At 36.1% G+C, this 25,090-nt stretch overlaps 1 protein-coding gene across 1 annotated transcript in view; it reads left to right on the top strand.

The window, feature by feature from the left end:
* Positions 1–25,090, top strand: part of LOC150099414 (uncharacterized) — a 215,796-nt gene that overhangs the window by 46,008 nt on the left and 144,698 nt on the right. The window contains exon 2 of the mRNA XM_090404343.1: positions 14,733–14,938. Coding sequence (XP_090260469.1) covers positions 14,733–14,938 — 206 coding nt within the window. The remainder of the gene's footprint in view (positions 1–14,732; positions 14,939–25,090) is intronic.

Here is a 25,090-nt window from a genome sequence, read left to right as displayed (position 1 = left end):
TCAATGAGGTGATAGGATTTGATGACACATCACCACACATCTTAAGAGAATTGGCAATGGCATTGGCATGCCTGTTTAATAAGAATCTTACAACAGCACAGGTTCCAAGAGAGTGGATAGGAGTGGAAAGGAGGTAAAATTGTTCCACTCCGTAAAGGTGGTAATAGGACTGTGGTGAAAGTACTAGAGAGAGAGAGAGAGAGATTGATGAGAACTAGGATACAGAAATGGATTGATAACATCAGTATTCTCTATGATTATCAGCATGGTTTTGTTAAATGGAGATACCAACTTCAGTACTATCACAAGGTGAGAAATATCTTCAACAAGGGAGATGCATATTGCAGTGGTATACTTAGATTTTGTCAAAGCTTTTAATAGACTGCCACATAACAAGCTATTAAATAAATTGAAATGGATGAGATTTAATAGGAGACTTCAGAGTTGGATCGGTGGCTGGCTGTCAGATAGGTTTCAGAAAGTTGTATATGGGAATGCAGTATCCCAAAAGAGAAAGGTCACTAGTGATGTGCTGCAGGGATCAGTTTTGGGACCATTGTTATTCAATTTGCATATTAATGCTATTGGGATGGATTTAACTGGTGATATGAATCAGATGTTCTCCAGCAATCTAATAAGATCAGCAATGCATTACTCTCCCCAATTTTGCATCATCAGCTGTTTGCAGATGATGAAAAATTGGGGAAAGCAATATAGAGTTAAGTAGATGTTATAGTCTTACAGTATTTGAATAGATTGCAAGAATGGGAAGGTAAGTGGAACTGTCTGTTCAATGTTTCAAAATGTAAGGTTTTGAAATTTGGTAAGCAATGATAGGATGTAAGGAATACTCTTGGTGGGGGAAACTTAAATGGAAGTAGAGGAGATGAGAGATCTGGGAGTGGTGGTGGACAAGAACCTGAAATTTTGGGGCTACATTGCACAAATTGTAAAGACATCACATTTGATAATGGCAATGATGCGGAGGACCTTGATGTGTGGAAATAAATAGTTTATGATACCATTCTATAAGGCCTTATATGGATTATTGCGCAGAGATTTGATCATGGATTTTCATGGTGAAGAGGATATGTTGGAAAGGGTCCAGAGAAGATTCACATCGCTGGTCAGCATGTGACCTTATACTCCACATTCCAATGATCACTGGTCAGTGATCTTTGGAATGTGGAGTATAAGGACAGATAGAGAGAATGTAAATTGCAAGGCCTTGTGAATAGGAGGAAGAGTGGAGGGGGGGGAGGGATGATTTAGAAATATAAATTAGTCAGGGGTTATAATCAGGTTGAGATGGGAGAGATTTTTCATGGAATGGAAGAAGGGGGGGGGATAGAACAAGAGTCCATCGCTGAAATTGATATATGGAGGGTGTGAGCAGAGGAGCGAGATGCAGGTTCTTTGCATGGAGAGTTGTTGGTAAGTGGATGCATTGTCTGAGTGTGTTGTGAATGTAGACACATTGAATCAACTTAAGTCACAGTTGGATGAGCTTTGTGTGTTAGTGTGTACCTGTCATGATGGCTCCATGGAGGTCAGATGTTAATAATAATGATAAATGCTGAGGGCGGGGTGTCTAGAGTTGAGGACTACTGGAGATCTGAGATCCTTATTTTATTTTATTTATATCATTTGGTTGACTTAACATTCCTATTAATTAAATTAAGGAATATTGTTAGCCTCTAGAAATTGAAATTATTTGAGTTTAAACATGGGCTATTCATATTCTTGAGATTTTAGGCCATTTTTACTGTTGAGATCAGGGTGGTTGATTAGAATCTTACATACGTTAGATTTGCATTGATTTTGATATAATGTATGTATGTATTCTTATGGCAGAGTTCAGCTATAGTTCGATGTCCAATATTGAAAGCTATTCTAGAACCTCCTTTGACAATTCATGTATCTCCTGCAGGTTGCCATGGAAGCAGTGAAAGGGTAGTCACTGATGATATGTTTGATAGTCTGTAGATATGAATGCAGTCACAGTAAGGGCTGTTTGCCATCTTCCATTTATGTAGGAGATAGTCACATCTGTCCTGATTCAGTTGACAGTTGTCCACATAATTTTTGTCACACGTTCAGAGATGCATTTAATATATGGTATTGGAGTCCTATGGGCTCCTACAGCTATTATAGTGGTATACTTAGATTTTGTCAAAGCTTTTGATAGATTGCCACATGACAAGCTATTAAATAAATTGAAATGGATGGGATTGGATAGGAGACTTCAGAGTTGGATCGGTGACTGGCTGTCAGATAGGTTTCAGAAAGTTGTATATGGGAATGGGTTGTCTGGGCTGATTTATAAGGAAAGTGATTGATTATTTTTTGGGTTATTATTGGATTATATCCATTTGGTAATGCTGTTTCTTTGACAATTTCCAATTCTTGTCTTAGAGATTCTTCAGAAGAACAAATCCTATGTGCTCTGGATGCTAGAGATTTTATGATGCCATATTTTTGAGATTAATGGTGAGCTGATGTATTGTGGATATAAGCCTTACTTCATAGACCTTATTTTAATTGGAACGACTGTCTCGCTATTCCAAAAAATTTGTTATCCTCAGTTATATTAAATAATTTATCTGTTATATTTCAATTTAATTTAATTAGTTTCAATTTCAGCCCATTAGTTTTAATCCATGAACTGTATATATAGAGGGATTCTAATTTAAGCATGCGTGCTACTGTTTTTTAATTCAATTCCTATTGTTGTTCAATAATTGCACTGATGATGTCTTATGAACATAAGACGAAATATTTACATAATAAAAAAAGTTATTTACTGTGGCATACATGTTTTTCTATAGTTATAGTTAATACCACCACTCATCTTATGCTGTCTGCATAATGCCTTCTAATTCCAGACCGCATGCTTCACCTCTTCATTTATCCATTTCACACACACCTTATTTGACCTCTTGATCTTTGGAATGATTCAGATATTGCTTCCGATTTCCTGAACAGGTCCCAAGTATCACTGATGGTCTTCTTTCCTTTCAATTCCTCATTCCATGATATAGCTGCAAGCTGTCTCCTGAGCTTTCGTTATCACCAGCCTTATAGTTCCACATACATCCCTTCCTCACAGAAATCCTCATATGGCAGTGGTTGGGGTAGACACTCCTCCTTTCTGTCCTGCCTATCCTTAAAAAAAAAAAAAAATTTTTTATCCATCCATATCTATTCTTGTCATGTCATCCTTATCTAATCATGTCTCATTTATTCTAACAGTTTTTGTGAAATATATACTCTATCAATGCTACAATTTTGAATACTTCTGGCATTTGTATATAGCTTATTTCTGGTTCTATAACCAGCCTCACAAACACCACTTATCAGATACGACCTCCCCCCCCCTCTCCCCTTGGTCACACTTATCTATCATCACTGATCCTCAGACTTGTTTGTGTCATCACCATCACTGCTCATCTGCTCCATGTGAGCCATAAGCCTTCTTCAGAAATATCTGTCACTCTTTCCTGTTCATTGCTAAAATCCTCCAGTTTTTTACTGTCACAGCAATAATGTCTTGAATCACTCCATCTTCCTTTTTTCAGTTCATGTATTCCACTTTTTAATTGAGATCAAAGGAAAACAAAGAAACACTTTGACTTTAATTGTTTCTGAAGTTTATTATAGTTTATTATAGTCCTCGATGAGTCTAAGGACTCCTGGAGTCGCCCGAAATAATAATAATAATAATTATCACGACAGATCTCCAGGTAGCCAGAGAGATTCACTGCAGGAGACTACATATCACCCATACATACCTATTCTTGAATTCATCCATACTACCTGTACTCACAACATCCACTGGCATTCCATTCCAGTCATACACCACTCTATGAGAGAAAAATCTAGCTCTCACCCTTTTCTTGACTGCATTCATTCTTAACTTCCATGGATGCTCCCTTCTCCATTCCCCACAATCCATAAGGTGAAAAATTCCATCTACTGGTATCCTGTATGACCTTTTGTTGAAAGTTTTTCACTTGGTTATACAATAAATTAAAGATGCTAAGAAATTATATTATTGGTTTAATCCTTTATCCAAGTGTAAGCAAACAAAGTTTGCATGTGAAGTATCTTCACAACTGGGCTACTTTTATATAGAAGCAAATGACTTCACATCAATTACCGTATTTGCCGGCGTATAAGACGCACTTTTTTTCTTTGAAAATAGGTCTGAAAAACAGGGTGTGTCTTATATGCCAATACTCAGTTTTTTATTATTTTCATTTCTGGAAATTTTCTCTGTTCTGAGTTGCGCGATTTCTTTATTGGTTCCTTGTGGTGTGTGTGAGAGCATTCCAGTTACGTAGAGCAGTGGCTCTCAAACTTCAGACATCCGCATTCATATGATTGGTGCGGTATTAACAAAAGATCGTGCTACTAAATGACAAAGACAAGCCGACAGTTGAGTTGAAATGCTAATTCTCTACAACCGAATTCCTTATATAATATCTGAAACACATTCACTATATATTTATTTGTTTTAACACGTTCACTCAAACAAAACCATATGTTGCACCGGCAACATATGGTTTTGCCTGAGTCATACAGCATTTTCTGTGGGAGGGGGACATGCGATTCATTAGTTAGTGCCGTTTTTATCCCAGTTGTCTCTAATTACACTGTTTGTTGAGAAACATATTGCACAGCCTGCAGATGTCTCTGTACCTTATTCAGTTATACAATAGGAATTTTACGATCTCGAACTTCATGGATACATTGAATTTTATTCTATGCCGAAATAGCCGAAAATTGCCACGGACCCCCTGAAGACCTTTCACGTACCTCCTGAGGTACGTGTACCACACTTTGAGAAACACTGACGTAGAGTTCAGTGGATGCGCATGCACTGACATCGACGATCACGGCTATGTCCTGTTCGTTTAAACTTTCCAATTGTTGTCGCAGTTGTGAATGGCTGAAAAATGTTGGCATTGTTACAATATTGCATACAAGCTATGTGTGATTGCGTATGCTAAAGAACATGAAACAGGCTGCAGAGAGGCATTTCGGACCCCCCCCCCCCCCCCAACTAAGAAAATGATAAGAACTTGGCAGAATCAGGAAGAGGATTTAAAATAAGCAAATCTCACAGTATATAGATATCTCACAGTAAACATAACCTACGAAATGGAACTGCAAAATGGCCAGAACTTGAGGCAGGACTGAATACTTGGATTTTAGACCACAGAAAAGCGGAACTTTCAGTGTCTACAAAAATTATTATTCATCAAGCGAAAGCGATAGCCACTAACAGAGGAATCGCCAACTTTATTGGATCAACATCATGGTGTTCAAGATTCATGACGAGAAACCAGCTATGTATGCAGACTAAAACAAAAATATCACAAAAGATGCCAGCTGAATATGAAGAAAAAATTATTGAATTTCATCAATTCATCATTAACGCAAGGAAACGAGAAAATTTTGAACTTGCGCAAATAGGAATGGATGAGGTTCCGCTGACTTTTGATGTGCCCTCAAACAAAACTATAGATTCCAAGGGCACTAAAAGTGTTACTATTAAAACTTCGGGGCACGAAAAACTCACTACATGGTTGTTTTATCCTGCTGTGCTGATGGGACAGAATTTCCGCCACTGATTTTTAAAAGGAAGACACTACCCAAAGAAAAACTGCTTAAAGGAGTGTTTGTACATGTTCACACAAAAGGCTGGATGGATGGAGGAGGAATGAAGTTATGGATAGATAAAATTTGGTCTAGGCACTCTGGTGGACTGTTGAAGAAGACTGCCATGCTAGTATGGGATCAGTTTCGTTCTCACTGAACAGACAATGTTACAAATAAACTCAAGGAATTGAAAACTCAGTTAGCTGTAATTCCAGGAAGCCTAACTAGTCAGCTTAAACCTTTAGATGTCTGTATTAATAAACCATTTAAGGGATTTATGAAGGAGAAGTGGAACAGCTGGATGCAGTCTTCAGATTTTGAGGTTATGCCATCAGGAAGAAGCTTGGAATTTCGCATCTTTGTGTGTGAGTCAAAGCTTCATGGGATGCTGTGAAAAACTGAGACAGTGGTTAAATCATTTAAGAAGTGTGGAATTAATAATGCACTTGATTGTACAGAGGACTATTTGTTGTATGAGGACTCAGATTCTGATTTAAAAGAGGTTTCAAGTGTCTCTTCATTTAGCTCTAGAGATGAATTTCTGGGTTTTGATGATTAAAAGGTGGGTACTCTGTCCTAGTTAGATTAGGTATTTGTTGAAAGTAGACCTACTTATTACTTTATATTTCAAATACTGTAAATTCATTATAATATTCAGTAATAAAGTTTTTTTTCCTAAAAAATGTGTACGAAAAAGGGGTGCGTCCTATACACCAGTGCATCTTATACGCCGGCAAATATGGTAATTGCCTTAGTATCTCATAATGCGAAGCACATATCTTTACAGACATGTATAATGCTATGCATTATGGGAAGGGACACTACCCAGACCAGTTTTGATCTTTGTAAAGGGGGGGGGGGTCTCCCAGTACTTGGGCAATCACTCAGATCACCAAACAATGAGTAATCCAAGGATCATTTAACTCAGCAGTGGTTCCATTTGAGTAACAGTCTCACCCTACCATGGAGAGGAATCCTCAGCAGTGGCTGCCCAATGGCAGGCTCACCACCAAGCATAGCCATAAACTCAGCAGTGGCCTACTCAGAGACAGGCAAAAACCTGCTCCCAAACATAGCCATTCATATCTCAGCATGGCAATCACTTCAATGCTAAAGCCCATCAGTGGGAACCAGACCCAGAAGTGACACCAAGGTTGTCACTTCTGGTACTTCGTATACGAGAAGTCAAAAGGTTTCCCATCTTATTACTAAAATACTCTGGATTAGAGATAGATGTTGAATGCTTTTTTCACCTGGTTATATTATAAATTAAAGATGCCAAGAAATTATATTCTTGGTTTCATTCTTTATCCAAATGCAAGCAAACAAAGTTTGAAACTGAAGTAACTTCACAAACAAATATTTTGTTTGCTTACGTTTGGATAAAGGATGAAACCAAGAATATAATTTTTTTGGCATCTTTAATTTTTCTTGTATGACCCTTTCAGAAGTTTGTAAGTCTCAGTCATATCACCTCTTTCTTCTTTTGCTAGTATCTGCAGTTGACAAATTCTCAATATCTGTTTGCATAATTTGTATTCCACAATCCCAACATCATCTTTAACAATCTCCTCTGCAATCTCTCAACCATATCACCATCACTATGAAAACAAGGAGACCAGTCCTGTGTACAGTAGTCCATGTGAGGTCATATGAAGGATTGTTAACTGGCAAAAATGACTTCCTTATCAATGTTAAGGTTCTCATCAGTATTATTAATTTGAGTTGTATTTGCAGTCTTTGCTATATATATGGTCTTTCAACACTTAAACTTTCTGTATACTAAAACTTCAAGATCACTAGCCTGATTAGTTTCTTCTTCTAGCATAATCTCAATATAATATTACATCAGTTTTCACTATATTATTTCAGGAAATTACAACGTACTAGGATATACATTAAAATAAATTTTAATATATTTCTATATTTCGGCAACGTCACGCTGCCATTTTCAAGAACTTAGGTACAAGATACGTGCACGCAGGCACAGCAAAAACAATAAATGAGTAAGAAGAATGAAGCTATTATTTCTCCTAAAGTCCGGATGGTGCCCTCTAGTGGGCGATGTTGGTATTCTTTGGCGATTGGGCTGGAGGTCTTCTGATGTAGGTTTCCCAAATTTGAGGAAGTCTCATGCAGCCAAATTTGTTGAGGTTTGGCTTGTTTCTTAGGGCTGAAGCTGATTCTATGAAAAGCCTTTCGTATCTGTATTTGCTACAGTGTATTATCCTGGCTTTTTTCCACCGTATTCTATGGCAGGTATCCAGAGCATGGTCAGCAAGACCAGAGTGGCTGTATTGGTGAAACCGGATGTAGTCCTTGTGTTCTGAAATTCTGATATTTGCTATCCTGCCTGTTTGACCGAAGTAGGACAGCTTACAGCTGCAAGGGACCTGGCACACCCCAGGTAGGTCTAGGGGGGGGAGGTTGGTCTTTTGTTGAGCGGATAAGGGATGCCAATTTTTTATATGGTTTGTAACAAGAAGTTATGTTTTTTTAGGATTTTTGTGATTTTTTCTGAGGTGCCTCGAATGTAAGGTATGGTGATGGATTTAGAGTAATCCTTGTTGTGAGGGGGAGGGGGGTTGTGGTTTACTGGTTTTAATATTTTTTGGATTTTTTTGTGGGGGTAGCCATTGGCTGAGAATGTGTTGAGGATGTGGTTTCGTTCTATGGTTAGGGCATTGTCATTCGAGCATATAAGTTTAGCCCTGTTGTGTAGTGTCTTAATGACTCCATATTGTTGTGGGGGGGGGGATTGTTGGTGAATGTATCTACCTGTATGGGTGGGTTTTCTATATACTAAAAAAACCAAGGTTCCATCAGGCTTGCGGGTGACTAGTGTGTCTAAGAACGGAATGCAGTTGTTTTTTTCCTCTTCCAGGGTGAATTTGATTCTGGAGTGTTGGTTGTTTAAGTGTGTTAAGAAGGAGAGGAGTGCATCGGAGTCATGTGGACAAATAGCGAATACATCATCTACATAGCGAAGCCAAATGGTTGGTTTTTGTGGGGCAGAGTTCAAGGCTTGCTCTTCAAAAGTCTCCATATAAAAGTTGGCCAAGGATGGGGAGAGTGGAGAACCCATGGCTGTCCCCTCTATTTGTGTGTAGAATTTTCCTTGCCAAACAAAATAGCCTGAGTTCATTGTGAACTGAAATAGGGCTGTGATATCGGGAAGAAATTTAGCTTGGATTAGCTCTAAGGATTCTTTGAGAGGGACATTCGTAAATAAGGAGGAGACATCAAAACTGACCATTATGTCAGTGTGTTTGAGTGTAAGGTTTTCTATGCTGGCTTTGAAGTGGGCTGAGTTTTTTATGTATGAAGGTGTGTTGCCAGTATAGTGTAAGAGAGCTTTGGCCAAATGTTTAGCTAGTTTGTATGTGGGAGAATCAATGCCATCCACTATGGGACGTAATGGCACATTTTCCTTGTGAATTTTTGGGAGTCCATAAATACAAGGGGGGTATGGAGTTATATGGTTTTAGTTTGTTGGTGATTTCCACAGGCCAAGAAGTGACCTTCTTAAGGAGCCTGTGGAGTTTTCTAATTTGTGAGTTGGTGGGATTGTATTCGATAGTACAATCGAATTGTACTATCGCATCTAATTCCACGAGAATATTACATCAGATATCTCATCACACCAGAGTGTATAACTGTACATTTACTAACATTGAACTGATAGCCATTTTCACATGCCCACATTTCCAGCCTGCTCAAATCATTCTGCAAGTACTGCATATGAGTTGCAGTACCCTGTCAATATTTGCATCATCAGCAAACAGCTGTATGTCGCCTTTCAAATCATTCCCAATGTGATTAATGCAAAGAGTAAATAACAATAGACCAAGGACTGATCCTTGTGGTACACCACTGGACACCTTATATCTTGCAGGATCACATCCCCATATACCACTTTTTGATAGGTTGGTTAGCAATCCTCTTATCCACACTAATATTTTATAACACCATCTCATATTTTCCAATTTATGCAGCAGTCTTAAATTCTGTATCTGTCAAAAGCATTAGTACTCCAAAATTTATGCACATAAATAAACAAGTATGCTCTTTAGCATCAAGTTAAGTAAAGGGAAAAATCATAGTGAATCCATTTCCCTTGTCTAACTCAGTGGTAACATTATTACAAAATGGGAGCAAGTTGCTCAAACATGACCTTCCCATAGTAAACCCATGCTGCTCATTGCAGAGTAGAGATTCTCTATCAACCCATTTCTGAATGTGAACTCTAACCAACTTTTCCAAATTCTTCACCACCATTTCAAAGAAAGGTTGATAGTTGGACACATCCAGGCCCGTTTCTACATTTTGCGGGGCCCTGTGCGAAATTGAAAAGTGGGACCCTGAAAGTTAGTAACATTTATGGAAATTTTAAATGGAAGAATAGCTTGTTAATTAATTAATTAAATTAAATATGAAAAATATTTATGCACATAAATAAACAAGTATGCTCTTTAACATCAAGTTAAGTAAAGGGAAAAAATTAGTTAAAAAATAAATGTGTTTGTATGTACATGATATGTTATTTTATTATGTAAGTACACATTATCATATAAATATGCCAGAACAATGACTTATTTAATAATATAAATAATAATATAAAAATATGAAAAAAATATCCATTTTTACTATAAAGAATGAAATATATGTATAACAACTTATAAGATTTAAAAGAAATCTTAATATATTAAATTTTATTTAACCTAATGTGCTTATCAATAAAATCATTTATAACACTATCAAAATTCAAATTTTTTGCAATTTCATGCTCTGTAGATATTATTACCAGGGATGACAAACGTTCTTGAGACATAGAAGATCACAAATAGGTTTTTATTAATTTTAATTTGGAAAATGACCTTTTTGCTGATGCGACCATAACTGGACTGGTCAATAATATTTTAAATGTCGTAATAATATTTGGATAAATATCCAACAAATTATTTGCAATTATGAATTTTAAAATATTAATGGATGCATTTTCTGGAATAATATTTCTAAAAATAATTAATTCATTGTAAAATTCAGATTCATCAATATCTGTATTTAATTTTTGATACAGCTGTTTGCAGCAAAATTTTAATTAATTTTCTGTCATTTTTCTTATTAATTTCATATCATAAAGAAATCCAAATGATTTTTGGCGAATTTCATACAATTCAAATATTTTTTTGAGATTGTAGAGCAGTATCTAAAATTACAAAAAAAGAAATTTATCCTAAAATTATCTTTGTTATCACCTGTGTGTGATTCATCAGGCATTTCATAATCAAAAAATACTTTTCTTCGACGTACTCGACTTTCTTTAAATTTAATTTCTATTTCTAATAGATTTGACAGTTCTTTAGCAATCTCAAAACAGCTATCAAATCCTGATATTCTCTGCTCTTCAAAGTACTGCACTAACTCTTTAATATGCTTAGTTGCTACGTCTATGGGAATTTTTGCATTTTGTAATACTTTACTTACTAAATTAACTTTTGACAAAAGCTCATACCAAGTTACAAGGCTTAGTATAAACTCAAATGAATCTATTTGTTCATATATTAAAACCACTTCTACTTTGATAGTATTATCTGATGCAGTTTTAAATAATTCTTTTAGTGCATTTAAAAATTCCGGAATTGAATTTGAAAACGTACAGCTCTTACTGATTCTATTCTACATTCCCATCTTGTATCACGTAACGGTTTTGGAGTTAATTGTTTAACAAATTTCTTTAATATGTCTCAATGTGAAGTTGAGGCAGCAAATAATGTATATATTTTTTGTATAACATTAAAATAATTTCTTGCTATAATTGATGATTTTGCGGCATCCCCTAAAATCAAATTTAAATTATGACAGGCACAAGGAGTATAAAATGCCTTTTCGTTTTCATTTAAAATGTAAGCACGGACTCTCTTATATACTCCTTTCATATTCGTTCCATTATCATACCCTTGCCCTCTATAATCTGACAATTTAAGATTTAATTTATTCAAAAGTGATTTTATATTTTCATATATACCTTTTACCAGTAGTGTCATTGGTTGTTAAAAACATCAAAAAGTGTTCACGAATTTCAATATCTGCTTCAAATATATGTAAAAATCTAAAAATTACTGAAATTTGCTCTTGATGACTAACATCAGGAGTACAATTGCGAATTATTGAATAGTACTTTGCCTGTCGTATCATATTTACAACATTTTGTTGAATTTTGGTTCCCATATCAACAATTAATTAATTTTGCACAATAGATACGAATTTTGTTTCTTACCTATAATTTTTTTTTCCGAACATCGCATTAAATGATCTTTTAAAAGTGGATCAAATTCTGCAATTAATTCTATGATTCCAAAAAAATTACCATTATGGGCTGTGTACAAAGTATCAAAATCACCTCTAAAAAGCTAAATTATGTTCGGATAAATAAAGAATTGCTGCTACTATTCGTCTTAAAACATTTCTTAAGCATTCTGCTTCAAATTTTATGACATTTTGATTTGCCTGATCAATTGTATTGTGATTTTTTAAATTACATTCTATTCCATAATAAATATACATGTATTCCATGTATATTTAATGTATAATACATTTAAATACATGTATTCCATGAATACATGTATTTCATATGCACTGGATTTCGTTCATGCAACTTTAATCTTTCACTTACATGTCACCAGTCAGAAAAGCCATTATTAGATAAAAAAAATTATCATCAGAAGAAAATAATTTGCAACAAAAACAAAAAATAGAGTTGCAAGAGTTTGAATATACAAGCCATCTTCTGTGTTGCTTCTCTCTGTTTGCAATTATCCTAACATAGTGAGCTGTGGAAAAACACCTCTTGAAAATTATTTTCAGTCGGAGGAGATGGTGGACCACATTGTACAATTTGTGTTAGTGTTGTGTTGTTCAAAATTTTTGGCCATGTTGCTGGATCATCAATAGTAATTAGTTCACCTTCCTCTGGTGTCTCATTTTTAGGATCTTCAATAAATTTCAACAGTGAATTTCTTTGACGTTCCTCAGCCGCTTCTTTTTCTTGTTTTTTTTTTTTCATGCCCACTTGGTATTTTCTTCCATAATAATCTCTCTCATGACTAGTCATACTCTAGAATTAAATACGATAGATTTAATTATAAAATAAGTTAATAAATTAAAACAAAATTACTTACCTGATAAATAAAATATATCTAAAATAGATAATATTAGAAAATAAATAAATCTAATATAGATTGAAAACTACTGTTGAAGAAAAATTCTGATGTCGGATAATCTAAAACCAGCTTACAAAATATATTTTTTAAGATGTTTTGCAAGTAATGTCACATAAAAAAATTGCCATGACAGTATGTGTATATACTTACTTGTTCATAAAATCATAAACTAAAATCAAAAAAACTCCTTAAAGTTATTAAAAACACCTGTTTTAAAATGCACTTTTCCCTATTTAACACTATGTTGTACGATATTGTTATATATCTTAGAGTAGTTTCAAATACTACCACTCTAGTGCTACGATCTTATTTTGCTTACATAGTTGGTTGTAAAATTATATACATATATTTTTCTATATAATAATATTTTTTATATAATAATTACAATATTAATTTATATAATAATTTAAAAAATTAATTGATTTTTTTTTTCAATTTTTTGTGCTTTGCGGGGCCCTGTGCCACTGCACAGTTCGCACACCCATGAATACGGCCTTGGACACATACATCTTTGAACCACCCTTGTGCAATTAGATTATCATACATTCTTTCAACTTCTGTGGAATCTTCCCTATTCTGAGACAAATCATATAGCCTGGTCAGAGGAGCAACCAGTTAAGCTGAACACTCTTAACATTGGTGCTGATATTCCATCAACTCTTATTTGCAAGTTCTCATTGTTTGTGCAAAGTGAAGCTGAGACTGAGCACAGGTGATGAATGGTATGCTGTTAGAGCACTTTCTGGAGAAGGAAGTTTGTGAATTTGAATCATCTAAAGAGGCTTTTTGTTAGGAGAGAGTTGAACATGAACAAGAAATCTGAGTTGGTAAGAGCCACGTGGTTAGCATATTCACTCTTCAACCAACAGGATGTGGATTCAAATTCACCATGGATATGGATGTTTGTGATTGCCTTTCGCTAGGAGATGGATTTCATTGCCTGGAGTGAGACCACTGCCCTGCTTATTGGAAGCTTCAAGTGGCTTGCAAAAGTTCCATGTTTGATCTCTAGAGCAAAATTTCTGGACTATATACAAACTAATAAAAAATATACAAAAAATTATAAAATGAATAAAAAACTTTGAAAAAAATCCTTAGTCAACTCATGGTCTTTACATATAAGCCTACAGTCCTTCATGAGTGGGGATCACTTAAAAAATATAGTAAAAAAAGTAGGGAGGAGAGAGAGAGCAAGAGAGTTGGGACTGATAAATGGTTATAAATGGATATGGAGAGAGAGAGAGAGATGAAAAATACTGAACACAGAAACACAAATGATGCATCACTGTGTGAACCATCAAGTATGGTGCACTGTGTCTTTGCCTTTGTGCTCAACGCCATTGAAAATGATGTCATTTTTTGATGTACACAGTCATATGCCCTCTTCTCCTTCAAAGGAAAGAGAAGGGGGCATGTGAAGGAAATAACATGGTGTCAATTTCAAACTTATGAAGAAAGGAGAAAAAAAAACACTAAGAAATCAAAGAAACCTTTACTTTACTAGTCAGAAAGGAGAGAGAGAAAACATTAAGAAATTGAAGAAATCTTTACCCTATTGATGACTTGTCTTTGCTGTAGTATAACCTTGTTTTCAGAATCATGTCCATCCCACAGCAATGGATTATACTGTTCAGTATTTTTCATTAGTAGTCTTCTAAATTTACTGATTTATTTCTTCCTGTTCTTTTTTCATTTATATTCATTGAATCCCAAAATTTTCAATGATTTTAATGTGCACATATCCACGTCAAGTTGACAGTTATTTCTAGATAGGGGAAAACTGGCAAAATATACCTAGGTGTATCTTATTTTCAGTTCTTCACCTGATTTTACATTGTTTCTTAGCTCTATTATCAGGTACACTTCGGACTTTTCAAGTTCATGCTTGTGATGGGGAAGACTTAAGAATTGAATGTTGGCCAAATACTGTGATAAGCATTTATTTGGCACACTATGGTCGGCAGTCCTCTCACTGGATGTGTTCTTCAGAGGAAGCCACCAGTTTGTTGGAAAATACCAACACCAGTTGTTTGGCTCCACAAGCACTCAAGGTAAGTTTCATTTCTACTGACGTATAAAAAACTACATCCGTTTAATATCTGGATTAAAATTCAGTTAGATAAAAGTAGTTAGCTAAAGTTTCTTTTCCATGTTACAAGCAAGACATTTTGAGTATTTTTGGTGCTTAAATATAAAATTTATTTCATGTTACAACTTAATTGTAATATTAATAATTGCATAATTTTCAGGTCTCAGGAACCCCTGCATAAAAATAATTATATCTTATGTTTATTATTTATATATTATATTATAGTATTAATTATTGTTATATAGGCATAGACTCATTGTGGAAGACCTTATGTTGACACAGTAGTCATTCACCTATCATACATCACTTTAAACTCACTCACAGAAGAAGCACGCGCATTCATCTCGGGCAACACATTCCACCCATTCACCACTCTCCAAGCAAAAAATCTAGTCCTTTAACACCCTTGTTAACCACAATTTCTGTAGGTGAATCCTTGTTTTCTTCCTTCCTTCCTGCACTGTACCAACATAAGTCATTAGTGTCAATCCTATAAAAACCCTTTAATAATTTATATGTTTCGGTCATATGTCCTCTCTTATGCATATCAGCTAGTTCTTGGAGCCCACAGACATTCAATCTATTCTCATAGGAAGCATTCCACAGATCTGCCACAGTCTGTCACTTGGCTCTGAATCCTCTCCACCACTCTTCATCACTTAGGAATCCGGTCAACCAGATCTGTGTGCAGTAGTCCAGATGTGGCCTTATTAATGCCTTATATAGGAGAACAAAAACTTCTCATTCCCTCCTTGCTAGTGTATTCTTCAACAACCATGTAATTTGATGTGCTGTTTTGGCCACTTTTGCAACATGCTTTCTAAACTTCAATTTCCTGTCCACAATCATCCCCAAGTCCCTGGACTACTTAACTTCTTGTAGTTCATTTCCATCAATATAGCATACTACATGTGATCTCAGCCTCCCAAAGTGCATCACTTTATACTTGTCCACATTAAACTGGCAACCATTTACCTTTGCTCATACTACCAGCTTATTTAAGTCATTTGCAAGATCTCTACATCACCTTCATTGACTATGGCTTTTCCCAGTTTTGCATCTGTCAATTATTTCATATATCATTAATATCCAGATTAAACAACAGAGGATCACGTACTGATAACTGAGGTATATCACTAGTTATTTGCCTTTTCTTGGACTCATCTCCTTAATAAACCCCTCTTTGATATTATTATTATTATTATGACTATTGGAGCAGAGCTACTGCGACTAAGCAGATCTCCAGGTGGCAGATAGGGGAATGGCCATCAGAAATGGTGGTTAGCTGCGAATACCCAATAAGCAGTCCCTGACCAAAGCGGGCATGTCTGGAGGCCCTAAGATGGCAGCCTCATCACCAGACTAGACTGCAGATGGTTGGTAACCAGCCCAGCTGACAAATTCTTTTACTCAGAAATTTCAAGGGAATAAAAACTGGACAGCCTAAATGGATAATGAAATGGAAGTGGAAAAAAAGGACTATGAAATGGATATGGATTGGAACAGTAAACATAAGAGGCATCAATCACAAGATCAAAGAAATACAAAAAAAGCTTTAACAGAAATGAAAATAGAAATGGCAGTAATTTCAGAAACAAAGAAAAAATCAAAAGGCTCTACAGAACTTCAGGACTACAGTTTAATACACTGTGGAGTACCCAATGAAAAACGAGCAGCTGCAGGTATAGCCATCGTGATCAGCAATAAATGGAAAGACAAAATTGAATCATATAATTGAATCTCTGAAAGAATAATAATGGCTAGACTTAAATAAGAAATTTATTACAATCATAGGATTATATGCACCCAAAGAAGGGAAAAAAATCTGAAACAGAAGAATTCTATAAAAACCTCCAAAACATAATTCAGAACACAAATAAATAAGATTACTTTGTCATCGTAGGCGATTTCAATGCTAGAATTGGATCAGATACATTTAAAGATTTAATAGGTAATCAAGGAGAAAACACCATAAATAACAATGGAAGAGAACTCAGGGAATTTGTGGCCTATAATAGTTTGAAAATCACCAAACAGCTTCTTTAAACATAAATATACATGGGAAGCCAGATGATATAAAAGCATCATTGACTATATAATAGTGGGTACAAAACTAAAGAAGTTGGTAAGAAATTGCAGAATATACAGAGGATGCAATATTGACTCAGACCACTATTTATTAATTAGTACTATTAAGATCCCAAACCAGAGAAATAGAAACAATACAAGAACACAAAAACAAAAGCAGGAGCAATTTAAGATAGAACTGTCACAGCAAGATAGTATCAGATAACTATATCAAAGAATACTTACAAATCATACAAAGAAAATAAATGAAGATACAGATGTAGAAAATTAATGGCAAAACATTAAACAAATAGTAAAACAAGCAGCATATGAAGCCCATAGGAACAAAACTGCAAAGAAAAAGGAAAGGACTAAGAACCTGGAACCCAGAAATAGAATCTTTAATAAGAAAGAAAAAAGAAATCTACCTTAAATGGTTAAACGACAGAACCATAGGAAATGAAATAGAATATAAAAGAATCAGAGATAAACAAGAAGAGAAATCAGGAAAATCAGAAGATAAGAGTGGGAAAAATTTCTATGAAGATTAGACCATGACATAAATGGACCTCAACTAAAGTGCTATAAAATCATTTAAAAAAATGACTCAAGAAACAAAGGATAATCTACAATTAGAAGGTCCCTCCACAAAAGAATGGACCAATCACTACACCCAGCTTCTAAACAATAATCAAATTGAAATAAAACAAGTAATAAGTCAAGTGAAAACAAGTAAATGATCTAAAGAAAATACTGGAAAAACTAAAAAATAGAAAAGCTACAGGAGAAAGATGGAATATATTCAAAACTATTTCAATTATGATCAACCAAATTTCTAAACAGAATATGGGAAGAAGGAAACATCCCACAAGAATGGAAGATAGCAATAGTCATAAACATATTCAAAAAAGGAAATAGAAAGGATTGCAGAAACTACAGAGGAATATCCTTATTAAATACATGCTATAAAATATATCTAGATATAATTAAAAGTAAATTAACACCATGTGCCGAGGAAATTATTGGAGAAGAACAATGCTGCTTTAGGAAAGGAAGATCCCACATTTACACTCAAACAAATTATAGAAAAAAGAATAGAATTTAACCAGCCAACATATATGGTCTTCCTAGATTATGAGAAAGCATATGATCAAATCAGCAGAACAAAATTAATCAATATACTGTATGAATTGAAAGCTCCACCTCAAACCACAAATCAATAGCAAATATAATGGAAGAAAGCTATATTAAAATTAATAATGAAACAACCAAAAAAATTAAAACCAATAGAAAATGGAAAAAATTTCAAGAGAATGGAGGAAAAACAAAATCATAGGAGTTAAAATAGGAAATAAAGAATTAACCAGCCTTTTGTATGCTGACAATCAAGTTATTTTTGCTGAAAATGAAGACCAATTACAGAAACATCTACACGTATTGAACAAAACAACAGAACAGTATGACATGAAAATCTCAATAAATAAAATGAAATCAATAGCATTTCAAGGTAAAGAAATTAAAAGATGCAAACTAGTCATCCACAACAAAGTAATAGAACATGCGAACAAATTTAAATATCTAGAAAATTACATAAGCCCCATTGGAGAAATCGACATTGCATATGAAAAGTAAAAATTCCTAGCAGATGTCTAGAACAGATGTCTAGAACAACTGAAATAAAACTATATAAAATAATAGCCAAACCGATATATGGCAGTGAAACATGGACTTGTGAAAAACCAGATAAAAGACAAGTGGAGGCTGCAGAAATTAAGTTCCTAAGAATGCTTGCAGGCTATAAAAGAATAGACAAGATAAGAAATGAAAAAATGTTAATTATGGATAATTACCATAACAGAAGACATCACAAACTATAGAAAGAACTGGAAAAACCACATAGAAAGAATGAATGAAGACAGATGGCCAAATATTGCTTGGAAATATAAACCAAAGGGACACCGATCAAGAGAAAGACCCAAAAGGAGATGGGCAGAAGACTTTTTAAACCCTTGAAAACATTACAGGCAAGGAGTTGCCTAATATGGGAAGCCAAGAAGAAGAAGAAGATTATTATTATCATTAACATCTGACCTCCATGGAGTCAGAGACTCATCATGAAAGATACACACTGTTGCACACAATGCTCATCCAACTGTGCTTTAAACTGATTCAATATGTCTACATTCACAACACACTCAGGCAATGCATTCCACTCATGAACCACTCTCCATGCACACAGAACCTGCTCCTCACCTCTGTTCACACCTGCCTTATGTAGTTTCCAGCAATGGTCTCTTGTTCTATTCCCCCCCCTGCCTCTCCCATTCTATGAAAAATATCTTCCATGTGAACCTGATAACAACCCCTGACTATCTTACATGTCTCAATCATATCCCCCCCCTCTTCCTCCTATTCACTAGGCTTTGCAATTAACATTCTCTTAATCTGTCCTTGTATTCCACATTCCAAAGACCACTGACCACCTTTGTGAATATTCTCTAGACCCTTTCCAATATATCCCGTTCACTATGAAAACCCGTCAGCCATATATGTGCACAATAATCCATATGATACCTGATAAAGGCCTTATACAATGACATCATAACCTCTTTATTCCTTCGTGTCAGATTCCTCTGCATCATTGTCATTATTGATGTGATGTCTTCACAACTTGTGCAATGTGGCTCCTGAATTTCAGGTCCTTGTCCACCACAACCACCATCACCACTCCCAGATCTCTCATCTCTTCTACTTCATTTCAAGCTTCCCCACCAAGTATATATTTTGTAGCATTAAACTGATAGTTCCACTTACCTTTTCATTCATGCAATCTATTCAAGTCCTTCTGTAAGGCCATAACATCTGCTTGACTCTGCATTGCTCTCCCCAATTTTGCATCAGCTACAGATCACCAGATAAACCCATCCCAATATCATTAACATACAAATTGAACAAAAATGGTCCCAAAACTGACTGCTACACTACACCGCTAGTGATCTTCTTCTTTTGAGATACTGCATCCCCATATACAACTTTCTGATACCTATCTGACAGCTTATCACTGATCCAACTCAGAAGTTTGTTATCCAGTCCCCATCTGTTTCAATTTATTTAACAGCTTGTCGTGTAGTAGTCTATCAAAAGCGATAATCAATACTTAACGAATTAACAGCGTACACTAGAAATATAAATTAAATCAACTTTAATATACACTTTCCGATATTTTGGCAACGTCACGTTGCCATCTTCATGGGAACTTAAGATAAAGACACATGCACGCAAGTACTGCATAACAGCAAATGAGAAACGAAGCGAGGAAGCTACCGTTTTCCTAAAGTCCTGATGGTGCCCCCTGCCGGGCTATATTAGGTGTTCTTGGCCTTTGGGCTGAAGTTCTTCTGATAAATGTTTCCCAAATTTGGGGCAGTCTCATGCATCCAAATTTGTTGAGGTTTGGCATGTTCCTAAGGGCTGAGGCTGATTCCATGAATAGTCTTTCATATTTGAACTTGCTGCAGTGTATTACTGTGGCGAGTAGCCAGAGCATGGTCTGCAAGCCCAGAGTGGCTGTCCTGGTGAAATCGGATGTAGTCCTTGTGTTCTGAAATTTTGATATTTGCTGTCCTGCCTGTTTGTGGCCAAAGTAGGACAATTTACTGCTGTAAGGGACCTAGTATACACCAGGTAGGTCAAGGGGAAGTGGTTGGTCTTTAGTGGAGCGGATAAGGGATGTCAATTTTCTATATGGTCTGTAACAAGTGGTCAAGTCATGTTTTTTTAGGATTTTTTTGATTTTTTCAGAGGTGCCTCGGATGTAGGGAATGGTGATGGATTTAGAGTAATCTTTTTTTGTGAAGTGGGGGAGGTGGGTTGTGGATATCTGTTTTTAGTATTTTTTGGATTTTTTAGGGGGGGGGAATAGCCATTGGCTGAGAAAGTGTTAAGGATGTGATTTAGTTCAGTGGTTAGGGCTTGGTCATTTGAACAAATTAGTTTAGCCCTGTTGAATAGTGTCTTAATAACTCCGTATTGTTGTGTGTGTGTGTGGGGGGGGGAATTGTTGGTGAATGTATCTGCCTATATGGATGGGTTTTCTAAAAACTGAGAAAACCACAGTATCATCAGGTTGGCAGGTGACTAGTGTGTCTAGGAAGGGGAAGCTATTGTTTTCCTATTTTTCCAGGGTGAACTTGATTCTAGGGTGTTGGTTGTTTAAGTGTGTTAGGAAGGAGAGGAGTGTATCTGGGCCATGTGGCCAAATAGCGAACACATCATCAATGTAGCGAAGCCATATGGTAGGTTTTTGTGGGGCAGAGTTTAAGGCTTTCTCTTCAAAAGTCTCCATAAAGAAGTTGGCCAAGGGTGGGGAAAGTGTTGAACCCATGGCTGTCCCCTCTATCCGTTTGTAGAATTTTTCCTGCCAAATGAAATAGCCTGAGTTCATTGTGAACTGAAATAGGGCTAAGATATCGGGAGGAAATTTAGGTTGTATTAGCTCTAAGGTTTCTTTGAGGGGGATATTTGTGAATAAGGAGGAGATGTCAAAACTGACCATTATGTCATTATGTTGGAGTGTAAGGTTTTCTGTACTGTCTTTGAAGTGGACTGAGTTTTTTATGTGTGATGGTGTGTTGCCAGTATAGTGTGAGAGCGCTTTGGCTAAATATTTAGCTAGTTTGTAAGTGGGGGAATCAATGCCATCCACTATTTGACATAATGGCACATTTTCTTTATGTATTTTCGGGAGCCCATATATACAGGAGGATCTAGAGTTATATGGTTTTAGTCTGATAGTAATTGTTCTCACAGAAAAAGTGTTCTCACAAAAGCAAAACCACCAAAATCCAATATATCCATTAGTGAATACAAGTCTCTATAGGAAATGAAGAAAAACAAAGAAATAGTTATCATGAAAGCGGATAAGGGGAACGCCACTGTGGTACTCAATCATACACTACACAGGTAAGCTTAAGGCTTTACTATTAGATCGAGCTACTTACCTCCCCATTGAATACAATCCCACCAATTCATAAATTAGAAAACTCCATAGGCTCCTTAAGAAGGTCACTTCTTGGCCTGTGGAGATTACTAACAGACTAAAACCATATAACTCTAGACCTCCTCGTATATATGGGCTCCCAAAAATACATAAAGAAAATGTGCCATTACATCCTGGCATTGATTCCCTCACTTACAAACTAGCTAAATATTTAGCCAAAGTGCTCTCACACTATATTGTCAACACACCATCACACATAAAAAACTCAGTCCATTTCAAAGCCAGTATAGAAAACCTTACACTCCAACATAATGACATAATGGTCAGTTTTGACGTCTCCTCCTTATTCACAAATGTTCCCCTCAAAGAAACCTTAGAGCTAATACAAGCTAAATTTCCTCCCGATATCTCAGCCCTATTTCAGTTCACAATGAACTCAGGCTATTTCGTTTGGCAGGAAAAATTCTACAAACAGATGGAGGGGACAGCCATGGGTTCACCACTTTCCCCACCCTTGGCCAACTTCTTTATGGAGACTTTTGAATAGAAAGCCTTAAACTCTGCCCCACAAAAACCTATTATATGGCTTTACTATGTTGATGATGTGTTCACTATTTGGCCACATGGCCCGGATACACTCCTCTCCTTCCTAACACACTTAAACAACCAACACCCTAGAATCAAGTTCACCCTGGAAAAATAGGAAAACAATAGCTTCCCCTTCCTAGACACACTAGTCACCTTCCAACCTGATGGTAACTTAGTTTTCTCAGTTTTTAGAAAACCCACCCATACAAGCAGATACATTCGCCAACAATTCCTGCCCCCCCCCCCCTCACAACAATATGGAGTTATTAAGACACAATTCAACAGGGCTAAACTAATCTGTTCAAATGATCAAGCCCTAACCACTGTACTAAATCACATCCTTAACACTCTCTCAGCCAATGGCTAACCCCCCTCCCTCCCCTCCCCCCAAAAATACTAATACCAGATATCCACAACCCACCCCCCTTCACAAAAAAAAGATTACTCTAAATCCATCACCATTCCTTACATCCGAGGCACCTCGGAAAAAATCAACAAAATCCTAAATAAACATGACTTGACCACTTGTCACAGACCATATAGAAAATTGGCATCCCTTATCCACTCCACTAAAGACCAACCACTTCCCCTTGACCTACCTGGTGTATACCAGGTCCCTTGCAGCTATAAATTGTCCTACTTTGGCCACAAACAGGCAGGACAGTAAATATCAAAATCTCAGAACACAAGGACTACATCCGATTTCACCGGGACAGCCACTCTGGGCTTGCAGACCATGCTCTGGCTACTCGCCACAGAATAAGGTGGAAGAAAGCCACAGTAATACACTGCAACAAGTTCAAATATGAAAGACTATTCATGGAATCAGCCTCAGCCCTTAGGAACATGCCAAACCTCAACAAATTTGGATGCATGAGATTGCCCCAAATTTGGGAAACATACATCAGAAGAGCTTCAGCCCCAAAGTCCAAGAACACCTAATATAGCCCACCGGGGGGGGGGGGGGGGCACCATCAGGACTTTAGGAAAACGGTAGCTTTCTCGCTTCGTTTCTCATTTGCTGTTATGTAGTGCTTGCGTGCACGTGTCTTTCTGTTAAGTTCCCATGAAGATGGCAACGTAACATTGTCGAAATATCGGAACGTATATATTAAAGTTGATTTAATTTATATTTCTTGTGTATGCTGTCAATTCCTTAAGTATTAATTATCATGTTTAACCAACATATAAGCCTTTCTACAAGAAGTCTATCAAAAGCTTTTGCAAAATTGAAGTACACCACTGTATATTGCATCTCCACTGTCCAAGGTGTTTGTCACCTTGTTATAGTACATAGATTAGTAAAATACAATCTCCTTTAACAAACCCATGCTGATAACCACAGAGAATACTGCTGCTATCAACCTATCCTATCGTACTTCTCACCAATCTCATATTTTTCTGAGCTTAAGGGGTGACTACTATGACAACACATTGCATGCTTAGTGTATGATTACTAATCTCCTATCAACAATTTTCTAATTAGTCTATTATTTGTCAGCACCCCAATATTGTCATATCTAACATTTCTTTCTTTTAAGCCACTTCTGACTGAATGCCCACCTAGACTTTGGTCTTTCTTCCTTTTTTTCTGCCATCTTAGCATCACACATATTTCGCTAACCTTTCCTCTCCCATTCTTTTTAAGTGACCATCCAACCTTAGATTAGCCCTGCTCTCTCTCTCTCTCACATACACACACACTCTTGAATGTAAACAATATCGAGTTCCTTTGTAATGTCTTCATTTTTAATATGATTCTGCCATTGATGCAATCAGTTCAGGTCCCTAATTATTCTAAGAACTTTCATATCTGTGGTCTCTAATCTTTGAACAAGTGCTTTATTTCTAATCCAGCTCTCAGATCCATAACTTAAAACTGGTTTGAAAACTGTCTTATATACTGCTAGTTTACTGTTTTGGCTAATTTTTCTCTTATTTCATATAAATTTGTTCATCTGGCTCCCCACCATACTAGCTTTGCTTAGTCTGTTGTCTATTTCCATATTTAACTTGCCATCTTCACTGTGCCTAAATAGCTGAAATATAATCCTATTCCTTCGCTCCTCTTTTTACCTTGCGGTGTAGAGGATTTTTCTACATTTAACTGCTACCATATCAAGGAAATGGTATGTTACCAATTGAATGTTACCAATCAAATTACCAGTTAAATGTTACCAATCAAGGAAATTTCTACATTTAACTGCTACCACATCAAGGAAATAGCCCTATGCCTCTCGATGTGTCCTATGACTGTAGATACGTGTGTTCATGGGCCGGTTTGCTTGTTCTGGGGGGGTGAAAAAACCCCTCTACCTTTGTATAAGAACAGCTAACTTGCCTTTAGTTGAAAGAGACACCAGATAAAGGTTCCTCACGTCACTGACAGTAATCAAACCCAGGTCTTTCTGACCAAAGGGCTTTGTCTATACTGACTGAGCTATGGAGGCTCTGAAATTT

Source organism: Typopeltis vanoorti, chromosome 14, assembly GCF_054136105.1.
Source record: "Typopeltis vanoorti isolate ZY-2024b chromosome 14, IOZ_Tvanoo_1.0, whole genome shotgun sequence".
In the NCBI taxonomy this organism is placed as follows: Eukaryota; Metazoa; Arthropoda; class Arachnida; order Uropygi; family Thelyphonidae; genus Typopeltis; species Typopeltis vanoorti.
This window is presented reverse-complemented; position numbering and strand designations above follow the sequence as displayed.